General features: G+C 43.3%; 1 protein-coding gene across 1 annotated transcript in view; it reads right to left on the minus strand.

Annotated features, from left to right (window-relative positions):
• aatka (apoptosis-associated tyrosine kinase a) overlaps nucleotides 1-10,391 on the minus strand; it is a 28,696-nt gene extending 18,305 nt beyond the window's left edge. Inside the window, exon 1 of the mRNA XM_041063246.1 lies at nucleotides 10,282-10,391. Coding sequence (XP_040919180.1) covers nucleotides 10,282-10,363 — 82 coding nt within the window. The 5' untranslated portion in view covers nucleotides 10,364-10,391. The remainder of the gene's footprint in view (nucleotides 1-10,281) is intronic.
• Between the last annotated feature and the right edge of the window lie 2,780 nt (nucleotides 10,392-13,171).

The raw sequence follows: 13,171 nt of genomic DNA on the forward strand, positions 1-13,171 counted from the left end.
TGAACTTGTCTTTCATTGTCCCTAACCATAAAAAACCCACTAAAACCATATCTAAACTTAACTAGCCAACCACAGCAATTTGGCAGAACTCTCCCATCTGTCATCACACACCAGTGTATCAACATATCTACTTTTGAAATGTACCAGGCCTGCAGATACCCTTATCCCCTTTCTATATGCACTATTAATATATCAGAGCCTATTAAAGAAAAGGACTGGCATATGTCTTCAATCAAGGATTCCCTTCATCTCCGCCTCTATCCTTGTGAGGACAGCACCAGCTCACAAGCGTGGAACTCCAGTGCTGACTGGGGCTACTAAGAGTTGTGGTCTGTGATGCCTGTGTGTGGGTACTTTTCCAGCTCACTGACTGAGACCCAGCGGTCCTGACCCATTTGGCTGCAGGGAACACACTGTTCCAGACCTGACAGCTCCCGCTGCCCAAACAGCACTGCTCCAACCAAAGCTTGACCCTAAGGCCACGGCCACAAAGCCTACGCTCACACTTGCACACACTTGGGCATATGATGCAAACAGACAGGCACAATGCATCCAGGTTCCTACTTGAAGCCCGGTTTAAGAATTACAGCATCCATGCGTGTGTGTGTGTGGGCACTGACACGTCAACACCTCACCATGGTAACAACCTCACTGGCCAACACTTATTAGTTGATTGGCTTTTACAGAGTGATAAACCTCACCCCCCACTTCTTTGCCAACTTTTGGAAGAATCACATTCGTGCTGATGCCTCGTCCACTGGAACACCCCCCGACTATTTGCCTTTATTATGAAGTGACAGCTTGTGGTAGTGTGCTCGTGTCTGTGAAGTGGAAAAGAGGAAGATTTCCCAGCTAAACCAAGCTGTGCCCTTTCTGCATCCACCACATACCAAAACACACAGAGCCTGAGCTGGTGGTGACAAGACACATTATGTAGTGGCTGACAGGGGAAATAAGGTTAATTCTTTCCTTCAGATATGAACATTGATAGCTTTTATTCACTCCCTGTGGTGTCCTGGTCACGCAGCTAAGGATTAAAGCCAACAGAAATATGCAGCCATCCCCTCTGCTATTATACAGCTAAATTTCCACTACAATCTTCAAAGCTTTAGGACTAACTACATTATTTGCCCATTTAATGAAAGTTGAGGAATTATATACTGCACCTATAGATATATAGATGGATGGATGGAGAGATGTGAGGAAGGATAGGGAGTAGAAAGGAAGTACATCGTTAGGATGGTGCCAGAAACAGTGATGACACGCACTGAATCAGAGGGTGTGGTGACTCAGGGCTCACTGAAGGACACAACATAAAACACAGATACACATGTTGTAATTTATACCAATTCCAATTAATAGGAAACTATTAATTGGAATGTCATGATGTAAGAAACCTGTGGCTGATATATATATATATATATATATATATATATACACACTAGGGTATTCAAAAAAATATATCTTCAGGTTAAAGCGTAAAGCACATACATGAAACTTTTCACCTTAAAGTAGGAAGTATACAATCTTGTCTGCTTCCTCCTGACAGTCACATTCTGTCCACAAAACCTGATTCACCCTGATAAGCTGTCTGCCTTGAAAAGTTATCTAGCCTGAGGCTGAGGTAACTGCCAAGCTCAGGCCTCTACAGGCACTTGAAGCAGATGGTGAACACAGACTTGGAACACTGGAGCAACTTTTTGCTCTCACAGATAATGGAGGAATCATGCAAATTGCCAATCCATTCTAAATTTGCTTTGTAAGTCTGGAGAAAGCAAATGACTCTGTTTCCTGTAGTGTAGTAAGAGGAGACCATTTGTCCTTAAGATCCACATGTACATTGGATTCTGAGAAGTGTGTGCTTTGCCACCATTCCAATTTGTGACTCGTATGCATACGATAAAGGTGCAGCTGAGCCTTGGAAAGTGTCAGATTTGGTGACGAGGTGGTGGTTTATTTGCTGACAATGTTGTGCAACGTAGCCTGGTGGAATGGAGGTCCACTTTGAGTAAACGATCACTTTGATGATGGTTTATCAGATGCCAAAACACTACACAACATAGCTTTGGATTGTAGATTTGAGTAGTAATTGCCTATACAAGCAGCAGTGATTAAGGTTTTTCTCTGTGATTCTAACCTCAAGCCACTGCTGCTTTGAACAGAGGGGCTGTATGCATCTACTCAGCCTCTTACAAGTATGCATAAGTGCTTAGTGATTGGCTGGCTGAAAAATGTTGAATGAACAAAAGATGAATGGATTTTTCTTTTCAAGCTTTCACCACCATGATTCTTCCCAAGACCAGTGTCCGGAACAATGGGCCAATTTATGGCATGTGTGCACAAAATCACAGACGGACCCAGATAAAATTTATATTATGGCATTTTCTTCATATTGTAGTTTTGACTACAACAGATGGATCTGCCTTTATTAAGTCTTCATTCACCACCAGAAAGTCTAATATGATCATCCAGAGGAAAATCAGTGGCACTATTTTCATATGCGCGACATTTTAAAGAATTCATCGCTTCCTCCCTTTCTCTGAGGAACTGTGAGAGAGAGACGACCCAGGGTCCTCCATAAATATTTGAGAAGCACACATTACTTCACTGGCTGAATGGCGAAATGAAAATAAAGCACTTAAAGCTGGGCTCATACCCGCTTTATTAAAAAGACTGGAGGAAGATGAGCCATGTCCTGACAGACGGGAGGGGTGAACAATCCAGTCACTCTGCCACCTCCACAATTCAGGCTGACAATCAGTGGGAAGCAGCGGGACAAAGAATAGGAGGAAGAGAGGAAAAAACGGCTATTGCTTTGTATTTCCCAAGTAAGACTTATTAACAAAAGTCTTGCTTCATTAAGCGTGACTTTATACTCCCACTCCAGATCCGTTTCACTCAACTAGCCTGTAACTCCTTCAGTTAGGATTAACGACGTATGGCATGAATCGTCAGATGATGGCCACACAATTTAACACCAGGCCGAGCAGAGGGATGCACACTTCCACTCATCAGTGGCAGAAAAGAACAGGCAGAGTGCTTCACACTCACAGAACCACAGCTTTATGTCAACTTAATAGTGGGCATTAAACACAACACTGCTGTAGCTATTTCAACAGGAGTCGAATGCTCACCATATCGATGCAAGAAAAAGGTTGACAAATAAAAACAGAATCATACTGAACTAACAAAAGTAAGCCTGTTAGCCTGTCCTAATGTCTGTGGTTGCTTAATAAAATGCCAGGCACAGTGACAGAATGTAGTAAACAGAGAAAAATATAGACATGTAGAGAGATGAAGGCCAAGGGAGGAAGCAAGAAAGCACATGTGTATGTGTGTTGATGCGTGTATGTATGAGATGAAAATGTGGAGTGTTAAGCACAGCCGCTGAGCTCCTCATGGTGGATCATAAATAAAGCATGCACTACTGAGGTAGAGCTTTCTGCTGCTGTGCAGCTGTAGCAGGCAGCTGAAGCAACTGAACATCAGGTTCTGATGCTGCCTACGTGTAACTACCTGGTATAAATGATCATCATGCATCATCATGCATTTAACTGATCTGTTCCACATGAGAAGGAGAGGGACAGAGGATGAACAGGGCAAGGAGAGAAAATAGGGATTTTATTCAAGGCAGAGTGAGGCACATCACAATCCCTCCCACACTCGTATCAAGGCCAGGACTGAGCCATGTGTTCATATTCACACAAGAACATGCACCCACACAGAAAGCCCAGTAAAGGTGTTGCACTAGAATGCATAGGATAACTTCAGAGTTTCCCTGGTAACTGAGAACAGCAGGCTGTTGTTCCTGCTCGTGATAGCAGCAACCCCTTGACAAAGTCAATGAGGAGGAGCTGTAACACACCACAGACACACACACACACCAGTTCTTGTTTTTGACCGAGGGACCAAGTAATGACAGTGCTGCAGGGTGGGCACTGTGCCAAGCTACACACCACTGCAATCAAATCGTCTTGAGAAAGAGTGAGGTGGAAACAAAGGGAGAGGGTGAGATACAGTTTCAACTGCAATTAGTTTTCAATAGCGTGGATACAAATAGGGACATACATTATGCAACTGGTGTGTTGAGTAAAAGTCTTAAAATTTATGTGTGGTCAGAGGCTACAGACCAGGCTTTGTGTCTGTTAGGGAGACTGAGGCAAAAATAGGTTGTTCTGAACCTTTCTGTCCATACAATAGCACATCTCAAGAGGCAGCATTTGTCTGAACATTTAGCCCATATGGGACACCCAAATATTTTAAAGCTTAGAAACATGCCCAGAAGCCACTAATGACCAAGCAGCATGTCATATACTGCAGAAAGATGGTGGGAGGCTTTAATGTGTGGAGGTTAGTACCACCATATGCAATGGGAGGCTAGCTGCTGCCATTATTTAGGCCCATAGCTAACCTTTCACCTCCTCTTGATGCTCCTGATGGTTAAACATGAAAATTTGTGACAAAGTGTGAGAAAGAGAGACAGACAGAAAGAGAGAGAGTGCAGGGGAGCAGACAGAGTCCCAAATCTCTCTGAGCATGCGTTTACATTCAGGACAGTGCTGCAGGGGCAAACAAGCTCCTCCATCTGCCCTGCTTGGGCTGTACCAAGTGGTTTCCAACAACAACAACACATGCTCTCTCTCTCTCTCTCTCTCTCTCTCTCTCTCTCTCTCTCTCTCTCTCTCTCTCACACACACACACACACACACACACACACACACACACACACACACACACACACATCTAACAGTGGAGAGGATACAGCAGTCAGGACAGGACAAATAGAGACAGGAGAGAAGTATGACCTATAGGTTTAGATTTACAGGTCAGGCAGGAGCAGAGCAGTTGATCTGTTGCAAAGAATCTACATACATTATCACTTGCAAAGCTCTAGTGATATTTGATTGGAACTTGTGGAATGAGAAGTGCAGCCTTCAACAGGTCAGCAATGAAAATATTCAGCTTACAGTAGTTGAATAAGAATTCCAGTTTCTGGTAAATGACAGACAGCTACCTACCTGTACATAGGCCAAGCTAAATATTGATTCTCCACTTCTTTTGTGCATGTGTAAATAAAATGCATTAAAGCAATCGTTAGGGATCAGTCATTTGCTTAAGTGATGAACTCATATTTGGCAATCGAAATGTAACATGAGAATGTGTTTTAAAAGGCTCTAAATCTATCGCAGTTAAGGGATGCAGAGTGGCTAGAATTAGTCTTCCTCTTTTTTTCCCCACTTTCGACAGCCACTGGGAGAGCTAGTGGGCTGCATTTAAGGAAAGGTCAGCTGTGCTCTGACACAGCCTGGCTTCCCAAGAGAGAAAACGTCTAGCAGCAACCCTCTGTTATGGGCCGCATGAAGAGGGGACAGGTCATGAGCTAGGACAGAGCAAGGGAAAGACGATGCTCTCAAAAGCGAGAGAGAGTCAGGAGCGTGAAACTGTGATGAGGGCGGGACAAACATAAAGTGGTGCAGAGGAGGAAGCAGACACACACAGACATGTGCACAGATATGTCAGTCTCAGGATGGGCTGAGAGCAGAGGGAACAGCATGACATGATTAATGGCAGGGTACAGTATCCTTCACTGATTTGCATCCTCTCTGCTGTCCTCTAGACATTCTCTCTGTGAATGACTGCAGATGGTAGAGGGATGCACAGGCCTGGAGAGATCCATGATAACTGTCATTAACTGGGAGTGAGAGCCCAGGAGGACCACCATGGATCAGCATTACAGGCCTGTCACGTCGGTCCGACAGTGCAAGGGCACACTGCTGAAAATAAAGGGTCTGAATATCAACTTGTCCGTGGTGGACAGATCTTTCAAGTTGATATAACAGATTAATTAACCATACAACCAGGACACTGCACCCAGGTGCTAGCTGTAGCATTTAACATCAATAATTCATTTATTTGAGATATTACTGTAATTGATATAGTAATACAGTATAATCATTACAGAGGAGACTGGTAGCATCTACTGGCCTCTGTTTTGCAATTTACAATGTGGGCTGCTGGGTCAGATTTTGAGGCAAATCTGCTGAACTGGGTGATAATTATGCAGCACAAAAAGAATCTGAGCTACTGTTCTGCACAAATGGAACAAATGCTGCTCATCGTTTATCACATTGACAAACAGACGGCTGAACGAATGAATGGAATGAAAACATGTTTATCGTCTGGAGTCAAGTAGAGGAGGAAAGTCGACTTAGGATTCAAGGATTCTCTTTGCAACAGGAAACAACACAGTTTACAGGAAACGTAAATTTTGACAAGGACCAGAATTAACAATCCTGTGAGACAGGACCAATCATTTGAACTATTTTGTGACAGTGACAAACCAAGCCTTTGCTTTCTGGCTCCAGTACAAGGCGCACTTTACTACTGAAGCTACACCGATCCGCCTGTCAATCTCCCACTCCATCCTACCCTCACTCGTGAACAAGACCCAGAGATACTTAAATTTCTTCACTTGAAACTCAAAGGGAGCTATCCACTGTTTTCCAGCAGAATCTGAATCTCACAGTCAGCTGCATTGCCCTATTATATATACAATCTATGCAACATTTTCTTAGATAAGTAAATAAAACTGCTGGCTGTTGGGAAATAGCTGAGCTTTTTTCTTTATTTCTGGCACTTTATACGTTTAAACAGTTTTACCTGTAAAGTATTATCTACAGAATGACTAGAGCATTTGCACAGTCCTGACAGAGTACAGCCTTGCACACACACACACTCCTCTGGCTGTTTAGGCCTCTGGCTGATAAACACAAATTAGATGCATGTGCAAACCATATGCAGACATACAAATATGCACTTGAGATGACATTTCAGACCGAGTCTCATGATGCAGACAAAGGCTGTGTGTGTGTGTGTGCATAAAGAAAAACTGAAATACAAACATACCTGAGCAAAACAAGTTACTGTGAATTATGCAGGGCCCCATGCACTGATTATTTCCCCCATATTTGTTATGTTTTCATTTTTATAATGCAGCCCATACTCCCACTCACAGACATACAGTGAATTCACACACTCACATTTTCCACCCAAATGTTTTCTTAGAACTGTCTCTTTGAACACAAGAACATGCAAATATCTCCACAACCATTAACCACCACAAGCCTGCAACGAGTGTGACACCAATAAACCCACATCCCCCACATCATCACACAGAGAGCACATAGAAGAGACATAGATGGTTCCCCTTGACTGCTTACATCCACTTCATTCTTTTTCTAGTTCCCCCAGAGGCAGACTTATGTAACTAAAGTGCTTGATGTTACACATGGAGAGATGAATAATCAAATAGTCAGCGGTGGCTGGCTTGTACTGACCCAGTCAGTGGGAGGAGCTCTGAGAGCAAGTCAAGATACCGTTTTTAACATCTTTCCTCTCTGGCATCACGACCACCTTGGTTACAACCTGCAGTGCTGCGTCCATGTGCATGTGAGGACACGTGTAAGCTTTCCTGCATGTGGATTGTGCATTATGCATTATGTTGTAGCTTGTGTGAGTGACCGAAAACGCTTGAGTGTTATATTGTGCCTACATCAAGATACCGTCCGTAACACGCACGCTGGCTGCCACTGCCACCTCCAGGCATCAGCGGAGACTGCTGAAAGACGGCCTGCCACAGTGCTGCATTGTCAGCTTGTTGGTGTATCAGTGCTGTCATCCAGGTCAGTCTCTCTTCTGTTGCCCTGATAGTGACGTGATGCATATTAATTCTGTATGCAGGATGCAGCCAGGTTTTCAAACAGCTACCCTTCACACATTGACATCTGCTCCCTCTCCTGATGGGAGAGCTCTCTGTGGTGCTGAAGCAGTAGTGAGCCAGGTGCTAGCTGAAGTTGTCACTGGTGCAGAATGACACATACGCACACTGGTTTGGTCTCTCCCTGGCTGATGTAGTCAAGAGATCTACAATCCTGCTACGGTGTGTTCGTCCCTGGTGACAGCTTATATAATGCCATGCAATGTGACGACTGACCTGGGCCAATGGCTGTTTTCCTCTGTCTGGGTGTGTGTTTGTGCATGCGTGACTGTTTGTGTGAGTGTGTGCAGAGCTAGAGCACACTATGTTCTTACATAGCCCGAGGCATAGGGAGGAAGTGCAGCTGTGGAGGATGGCTTGAGATGGCTTTGATCTCAGACCAATCCAGGAAAACATACGACTGGACTGAATGGTTGAAATGGTCAAACGGTTTGCTAAATCCAAAATGGTGGAATGGTGTAGCATTTATCTTCCAAATGTCTGACCACAGTCTTGTGATATTTACTTATCATACAACAATAATTTTTCAGATCACAGTCAGGTTTTGGTTGTAAATGTAAATGTATTTTATTAATCTACTCCTTCATCTCACAGACAGCATATTCAGCAGCTACAGCTGATTGAATGCTGTTCCTCCGTGAGCGTTTCCCTCCCCTTTAAGGGACTCCAGCATTTTTCTGTCCTTAGCACTGGCCATGAGAATGATTGGTTCCTCCTCACACGCCCCCCTCCATCACCTAGGCAACATTGATTCTCAGTCCAATTACTGGGAAGGAACAGGATCGCTAGCGAGGTGCAGCTCTTCTGAGAAATTTAGATCATTATGACAGGGCAGTGACGATACAGACCTCGTCGTCTAGTCCGGCTTCATACATGTACATGCCCACTCATGCCACACCCTCCACCTAAATCTGACCAATCTCAATGCATGTGTTAATTCCATCCTGGCCTGTCACTGAGGCTATTCATTCTGCTACCACCAGCCGAGGAAAGAAAATATGAACATTTCATTGAACATTCCTGAGGGGAAATTTTGCAAACCTGTGATCTCCTGTAGGACAAAAATACCGAGACAATCGAATTAGAAGATGCCCTACAAGAGCCATTTTACCCATAACTCAGCTGGGAACCATTTACTTTGCTTCAAATTAAATGATTAGGTGGGTTGGTATCATATTTCACTGCACAGAACCAGAGATAGCCAGCTCAGCACCCACTACACAGTCCATGCTGAGAACTGCTCTCAGAACTGTTCACCAAACACCTAAACACTTACCTGATCTCCATTTCCCTTTATTATATTTGTGTACTATTATCTCTAATTTTGAGATTTGTGTATTCATCTAACTTTTGGCTGAATTTTCACATCCAATAAGGCTCTATGTGATGGGAGAAGCATCTGTCCTAAATATAAAAATTTGTTCTTAACTTACTTTGCTGTGGTGCTTTACCTTATTAAAGGATAAGGTTTAGGTTGTGAGTGACAATTATCTCTTTATTTCCTATCACATAGTACAGTGTTGTTGAAATGCACAAGGACAGTGTACCTCCTGTAAATAACCTATTTGACTTTAAATGGAAGCCACTTTTAGTGTCACATTCTGACTGAGGAGCAACAAAGATTAGATAGACAGAGAGAGAAGTGAGGAGAGTCACGGGAAGATAGAGGAGGGTGGAATAATTATACAAAGAAGGATCAGAGATCACTGAGAGTGTGCAGTTTGGGGAGGAGAGATAGAGCCTGAAACTCGAGAGCCACTGGGCTCATTGTCATTTGTATGCTAAGCACACTGCGCCCAGTTCAGGGACTCTCTCAGTCCTGTTTACACTTGCACACGGTTATTTATTCTGCTCTAATTCAAGCCCTCACACAGGCTGTCTGCACAGCCATGACTTCCTGCTCAGTGGTCCCGTAGCACTGCAGCAGCACCTGGGTTCTCCTTTGCCAGGGATCACCCTGACACCCAGAGGATGATTAAACACTGCATCCAAACGGACACAAACTTCCGCAACCTCAAACAGCAGAGCCGTGCACCTCTGTCTGCAGGTCACCTCTGTAATGCTGTAGTCAGCCACCACACAGACATCCTGATCACAGAAAGCACATACAGTGCACACATGCACACACTCAGCTGCAGTGATGTACATGTAGGACTATGCAGATTCACTGCAGGCACAACTTTTAACCCTCTTGTCACCAAGCTATGATGGACTGACTGAATCTAAAACATCCATACCTGAGCTAATCTTTTGAGGTTTAAGCTCACTGTAGTGATGATGATGATGATGATGATGATGATATTATGGCGAAGATACTGCTGGTAGTGACTAAAAAAATCATACATACAATGTCACAGCACCAAGACAGTGTATGGCCTTGCGTTAAACACCAGATACAGAGGAGACAGCACAGCCTGACCGTGGAAAAACATAAAAATAACAAGCTGGTCTGCCGCAAATGGATAAACGCCGTCATTCGGGTCATCCATCAGTTTCACCCTTACCTGTGTCAAAGTGAGAGCTGAAGGCAAAACTGGGGTTGAAAAACGCCGAAGACATGACAATCGCATGTAGGGCAAAGATCATCCTCCCCGTTGCGATGCACAAGACAGCAAAAGCCTAAACACAAAAAGGTCAAGAATAAATTCCCGACTCAGGTGCATTTAAAATTGAAGTAACCTGTAGTAGAAGCAGTAGTGCGCAGCATTTTATTCCATCACACCTCACAGAGAGCCCCCCGAAAATCCCGCTCCACCTTCAGCTCGAACAGATTTGGAGACAGATGTTGACAGTCATTTCCATTTTACCACATCTGCTGGTTTACTTGTTTGACAACAATATCCCGGCTCGCGCCTTCTTTCTTATGACTGCTATTCTGGTCAGGTTTCGAGCACCTACTGGGTCACCCGGTGAAACGCTTATCCGTTATTTACACCGATTTTTATACACAGTCAAATCTTGACTCCTCCAAACATTTGATAGTATCCCATTTGCGTTCCGCTCAGAATAAACTTATGTGTGCTCCTTGCCTCGTACAACATGCCGATTACTGGCAGGGCATCTGATTCATTTTAAAAAGATGCGTCGGTCAGCGATGCGCATTTGCGTTTCAGCTTTGGTACAGAAAGACTGCGCGACATTTTGCACCAGTATCAAGGGAGATTTAGTATAAAAGTACTTCCGTTGATATCTTTCAAAGTAAAACTCATTTGTGTACCAGAAGACCATTTTTGCTTTTATTTTGTAGACAAAAACAGCGTGATTTCCGTAGTGCTTCGGATTTCTGTGGCACACTTGACAGGCATTTCTGGAGGCATCTTGTAAATGCTCGTGCGCGCGCGTGCTCGCGCTGTGAGGTCGCTGAAACAGAAATATGTGTTAACTTAAATTGGGTGCACACGCATCACCATACCTCCTGTTCTGACATCCCACCAGGTACGTCCAAAAGGAGGAGAAGAGTGACAGAAGGGACCAGGCTTCGTAGACAGACCAGCCTACAAACAGGCGGACATCAGGCCCGGTGCCAGGGCAAAGACTCGGGATCACTGGGCAGCGGAGAGACTGAAGCTTTGGGCCATTAAAAGAATCTGCTGAATCCATTGGGCCAAATTGTTCAGCTGTTATTAAGTAACCTTTTTTTCCCCAAACAGATAACCGAGATACTGTGAGGACGTAACTGAAGACACGTGCGGGTTGATGGTCAGGTGACTTGCAGAAGCGTGAAAACCGAAAAGGGCGACTAGTGGACAGGTGAGGAATGACGGAGTCCTGAGCTTGGGGAGATAAACAGCAAAGGCTTCACTATACCAAAAGCCACTGATGCAAATTGTGTGTCCCTGCTATAGTTTAAAATTGAAGGACTGAAGAAGAACATGATACACTCCAACACTATAACTTGACCAACTTAGTGATGTCTGTCCCTAACTGGCTGACCCCCCGCCAAAAAAAAACACATGGCCAGTTCTCAGTGTTCACATAAAAAGAAAGTATTCGTTTGATTTTAGGCTCTGGTAAAAGCAACAGGCAGGGACTGTCTGCCAGTCAGCAATTATCTTAATGATGTAACAACTAGGTAGTCCGCATCTAGAGTTGGGCAGGGCAACTAGTTTAACTCAAAATTTACCAGTACTGAGTATTAATTAATATTAATAATTACTGAATATGTGTTTAGATGATTTTTTAATTTGGATGCCGAAATCTGCACATTTATTGCTTTCTACAGAGTGCAAACAAGTGCTGATTTTTGCCGTGCCCTAACTGAATCATATTGGCTCTGTCGGGTTGATTTGTATTCCTCGACCATTTATTCTGCTGGGTTGTTTATTCTGATGATTTGTGCAAACTGTTCAGATTGACTCCAAATGCACAGAGCCCAGATGTGACCGACCATGCCTGCATTCATCAGACAGAAATAATCTTTAAACAAAGGCAGTCGAAATCAGTGTTGCTGAGGCTACGTAGCTGTTGTACTTTAAATTCCTCCTTCGGCATCTCTGTCCCTGTCTTTCTCACTCACACTGAAGTTTGCTGTTTTCCCTCTGCTGGTTGTCAGCAGTAAGGCAGACAGAGTAATTGTGTGAGACTACAGCAAACTACCAACACATTATCTCACACATCAAAGTATAACCTTAATACTACAGACATCCGTCTATTTCAATATGTAAAATGTTTTGGATTTTTTTTATTTATTTTTGGAATTTATTTAAATATTAAATTGCAAAGTAACTGCATGAAATTGCTCATATAGTCTTTAAAAGGCCCTTTCCACATGTTTATTTATTTGATTTTGTGTGGTTTAATCTGCACAACTGGATGGCAATTAATAAAAAAACATATATTACATAGCATTGTTGTTCTGCTGAATGCACACTAGAGAGCAGCACTGGATTACTGTTAGAAAAGCACAGCAGGCTCTTTCAGCAGTTGAAGTAATTAACAAAAGACACACACACACACACAGAGTAGCAACCCTTTTTTTTATATATTTTTCAGCACCCTTTTCTCATCTGCAGGATGCACCTGCAGGCCTCCTGTCTTTATTTAGCTTCATGTAAATTAAGAGGTTAAGCGTCAGCTCGCTGTACTGGAAACACAGTGACACTTTGGTTATTAGCATTTGATCAGAAGTAGATTTTTTTAGCCCTTATATGTATATTGGTGTAGATGTGTGCAGAGCCACCGCTTATATGCTTCAATAGAATAGAAATACTTTATTCATCCCAAGTTGGGAAATTTCACTAGATGTCTCATTTTAACTTGTGACAAATGTCTGAATTACAAAGATGGTTTGATGGTTTTTATAATAATAATAATAATGAGCCAATCATTAGGAACCTGGACAAAACATTTATGAATAATGACAACAAACAACACATAGAACAAACAAAAATCCAC

This window comes from Toxotes jaculatrix, chromosome 18 (genome assembly GCF_017976425.1).
Source record: "Toxotes jaculatrix isolate fToxJac2 chromosome 18, fToxJac2.pri, whole genome shotgun sequence".
NCBI lineage: Eukaryota > Metazoa > Chordata > Actinopteri > Toxotidae > Toxotes > Toxotes jaculatrix.